This window comes from Martes martes, assembly GCF_963455335.1.
Source record: "Martes martes genome assembly, chromosome: 5".
Classification (NCBI taxonomy): domain Eukaryota; kingdom Metazoa; phylum Chordata; class Mammalia; order Carnivora; family Mustelidae; genus Martes; species Martes martes.
The window spans coordinates 120616955-120621034 of record NC_137892.1 but is presented as its reverse complement, the minus strand read 5'-3'; the positions used below and the strand labels follow the sequence as shown (position 1 = coordinate 120621034).

General features: G+C 55.5%; 1 protein-coding gene across 1 annotated transcript; it reads right to left on the bottom strand.

The window, feature by feature from the left end:
- Window positions 1-339: 339 nt before the first annotated feature.
- On the bottom strand, window positions 340-3505 carry HAND1 (heart and neural crest derivatives expressed 1). Its single transcript, XM_080804302.1, has 2 exons — window positions 2949-3505; window positions 340-1346 (listed from the first exon to the last, which is right to left on the bottom strand). The coding sequence occupies exons 1-2, from the start codon at window positions 3489-3491 to the stop codon at window positions 1242-1244; spliced, it is 648 nt and encodes a 215-aa protein (XP_080660428.1). The 5' UTR covers window positions 3492-3505; the 3' UTR covers window positions 340-1241.
- Window positions 3506-4080: the final 575 nt, after the last annotated feature.

The following is a 4080-nucleotide window of genomic DNA, read 5'->3' as shown; positions in this document are numbered from 1 at the left end:
CCAAAACACCGCCTGCAGACTGGGGAAAGGGGGTATGCCAACCCACACAAACTCAAAAGCAGACCTGCATAAATCCTAGCCTGTCCTCACTGGGTCTAATTCCTTTCCAGCTTTCCTGTCTGTGGGTTCACTAAAGTTATCCTGTCCAGGCATTATATTCAAAGAACTTTGTTCTTTGTCCCACAAATAAATCCTTTATCTACCCCTTTTCCCGACGTGATTTGCCGTTTGCTGTGAACATTCATCAAAAAGAAGTCAAAACTGAGGGTTCTCCACCTAGCAGACATGATGGGGCCAGTGGATATACCCACCAAGACATCACACAGGCTGCCTCTGATTTCAGAAAATCTTTTATTAGTCAAGAGCATAGATACTGCTTTGGCAGAGGGAGGGGACAGTGAGTGGTCTTACAGATTTGAGGTAGAAAAAGGGCGGGGGGGGTAGATAAACAAACACCTGAGCACTACAGGCACGGTAGGTAGTTTAAATACATAAAAACTTCTCAACATAGAGAAAATTTTTTATTTACAAAGGAAGGAATGAGGAAGGAAAGAGGGAAGGAGGAAGGAAGGGGGGAGGGAAGGAAGGAGAGAGAGAGGAAGGAAGGAAGGAAAGGAGGAGGGAAGGAGAGAAAGTGTTTCCCTTGGAACTAAATAGGAAGTACAGCAACAATAAAGTAAAGTAAAACACCACTGTTTGAGGGAGAATGACAAAAGGCAGCCCTTCATCTTCCTGGTTTGGTTCTTTCCCTGGCAGAAAACTATTGATTCCTCTTATTGCATTTTAATTTGAGAAGAGAGCGCCTGGGGGATTTGCCGCAAAGCAGACAGGAGGATGAGAAAAAGAGCCAGTAGGCCAAGTGGAAAAAGCATCGGGGTTCTAAATTCGCCCCAGAAGGGTTGGAAGGGTGCGTTTTAGCGCGCTTGAGTCCCGCAGTCCCTCTCTCCCACATTGTGCAGCCAAGAGCCGCCCTCTGGCTTGGGGGGGGGGGTGGATATATATATATATTTCTCTTTCTCTCAATGTATTAAAAACAATTTCAAATGACATTGCACGTGCGATCCAAGAGTGTTGTTGCAGCCGGCGACCTGCCAGCACGCAGCAGAGCCTCCTTGGGATGCGCCCCTAGAAGCCCCCGGACTCAGAGCCTGGCCCTCGCCGCCGCCGCCGCCGCCGCCTTCCTCTCCTCCCGGGGCTCCGGGGTCGGGCAGCCGTGGCAGGGTCCTCAGCGAGGCCTCAGCTCACTGGTTTAACTCCAGCGCCCAGACTTGCTGCGGCCAGCCTGTGCGCCCTTTAATCCTCTTCTCGCCTGGGCCCAGGGCAGGAGGAAAGCCTTCGTGTTGCTGCTGCCAGGGGACACACACAAGAAAAGAGGCGAGAGACAGGTTTAAATTGTTCTGCTCCTATCGCCCAGGTATAGAGCTGGGATGGGGAAAAGGTTTTGGGAGCAGTAATCAGGCGCTTTTAAATAAGTAATAGATTTCTGTTTGCAAAATAGGCCAACAGGCTTATAAATTTGCCTTCATGCGCCAGAGTTTCTGGGGGCCAGGATGGGCTGGGCAGCTTCTGGAAGTTTGGTAATGAGAATTTTCTGTGCCTGGCGAAATTAGTGCCAGTAGTTTGGGCTTTATGGTGCCAAAGGATGACCGCTGGGGTTGGAATGGGAAGGGTGGGAACCGACAGTTTCCCAGCTCACGAACCTGCTCCCCCCACAAGTCCCACCAGCTTTCCAAGCTGGTTTAGCATCCAGGCTTGGTTGCGGGGGTTGGGTCCCCGCTAGTGCTCTGGGAGCCTCAGACAGCTAAGCGAAGGAGGAATTGGTCGGGCCCACTATCCTCCTTCCCGGCTATTAGCAAGAACCAAGCGGTGCTATTTGAAAGAGGCCGCGATGAACAGTCGGTGGTGATATGCCCCCAAACTCCTTGCAACCAGGCGTCGCCCCGGCCTGCCTCTCCTCCGCCCCGGTGGCAGTTTACAGACCCAATGCCTATCGATCTCTCCCAGTCTCCCCAGACGAGCTTTCACTAGTTTACCACAGCCCCTGCGGGTCAAAGTAAACCTGGTAAGTAAAGTAAACCTCCAAACTTGCTGCCGGGGGCCTTAACGCACCAATTTAGAGAAACGAGTTTGCTAGCCTGGAAATTACTGCCCTCAGAGGTCCCAGAGCCCTGGGCTAGCAGCACCGCCCTCCAGGAAGCATGACTCCCCCTGGAGAGAATCGAGAAAGGTCGGAGTAGGGATTGTGATCTCCAAAGCCAAAAGCAGTGGGTGAGACCCGTGCCTCTTACTTGTCAGAGTTTACACACAAAATGATCAAGGTCATCCTCAGAACTAGCTCGTGGGCAGTAGAGCAGTGGGACCCGCTCTGGACTGGGAGTAGAAGACCTGACTTGTGTGACCCCAGTTCCACCTCTGACTCCTCTGGTAGGTGACCTTTACCTCCCGGTCCCACTCTGAGCCTCAGTTTCCCTATCCGTACAACAATGGAAGTAGCCTAACCTCTTTAGCAAAAACCCTTTGGAGACAGTAAGTGAATCCACATGCACAGGTTTATGCACTAAAGCAAATTAAAGTAACACACTTGTACAGCATTCTTAATGTAGATTCCAGGAAAGTCCAGGAATGGATCAGAACCCCCCTTGAAATCTGAACCAAAATGTAAGATGTGTGCATTATCCCGGGTCTGAATCTTCCAAAGGATCCTTAAAGGGGATCCTTTTAGGATGGTCTTCATTCACAGCCTTACAAAAACTGTCCCACATTACAAATGAACTCGAATATGAATCCGCCTCCCACCACCCACACGATCCCACACTGTGGCCTCAGAATTCCCCGCAGCCTCTCAAAATCGCACACACAGCAACGCGGACTCCGTGCACTGTGTACGGGACCAGCGGGTGCTCACCAAGCCCGCACCCTTGGCTGGAGCCCGCAGGCTCCCGACTTACCAGCTCCCTTTTCCGCTTGCTCTCTCGGCCGCCATCCGCCTTCTTGAGTTCGGCCTTGAAGGCTTCGGGGTCACCGGCCTGTGCGTCCTTGGCCAGCACGTCCATCAGATAGGCGATGTAGCTGGTGGCCAGGCGCAGAGTCTTGATCTTGGAGAGCTTGGTGTCCGCAGGCACGTTGGGGATGCACTCGCGCAGCTCTGCGAACGCGCTGTTAATGCTCTCCGTGCGCCTCCGCTCCTTCTTGGGTCCTGAGCCTTTCCGCCGGCCCAGGCGGCCTCCGAGCGCCTCCAGCCGCCCGGGACTCTGGCCCGGCCTGGCGTCGGGACCGTAGGCTGCGGGGGCCGCCGCGGCTGTGGGCGGTGGCCCGCCGGCGGGGAAGTCTGGGGCAGCGTCAGCGGGGCTCAGCAGCCAGCTTTGGAAGTAGGGCCGCTCCTGGTGACAGCGCGAGGCCGGGCCGAAGAGAAAGGGTTCGTGGAGCATGGGGTGCGTTGGGTGTGGGTGGTGATGGTGGTGATGGTGTGCGTAGCTGCCCACGAGGTTCATGTTGGAGCGGCCTCTGGCCTGCGCCGCCAGCCCGATTAGCGCCGCCCCATGCGCCCCAGAGACTGCCGGGGCCACCCGTGGGCTCTGGGGCGGCGCTCTGCTGGACGCCGGCTTTGGGAGAGTCTGGGGCAAAGCTGATGAGAGAGAGAGGCACGCAGCCCGCTGGCCTCCCGCGGGCTAGGACGGCGACGCCGGGAGACCTATTTAACCCTTCTGCGGCCTCCCCTTCAGGGTCTGGCTTATATAAGGCCTCGGCTTTGATGTCAACCTCTCCCTGGAGCCAATGGCAGGGGGGCGGGGAGGAGGAAGGGGGTGGCTGTCCCTGGTTTTAAGCTCAGCTAGCCAGCACCACTCGACTCCAGGCCGCCTGCGGGGACAAGGAGGCGGATCCACCTCTACTTCCCCACCCCCAGTTCCCGGTTGGGGGGAGGCGGGGGCTCCATACTTGAGGCACAGGCCTGTCAACACCCTAGACGGTGGCTGCCACCTCCTCCTTGTGGACCCAAGGAAAGGAATCCAGAATCATCCAGTGAACAGAAGGCCCTCACCTAGAGCCCACCCCTTGATTTTCCAGATAGGGAAACTGAGA

Coding starts and splice junctions, on each gene's coding strand:
- HAND1 (XM_080804302.1), bottom strand. CDS start 3,491: ATGAACCTCGTGGGCAGCTACGCACACCATCACCACCATCACCACCCA. Junction 1,347..2,948: donor GCAAGCGGAAAAGGGAGCTG/GTAAGTCGGGAG, acceptor GTCCCCTGGCAG/CAGCAACACGAAGGCTTTCC.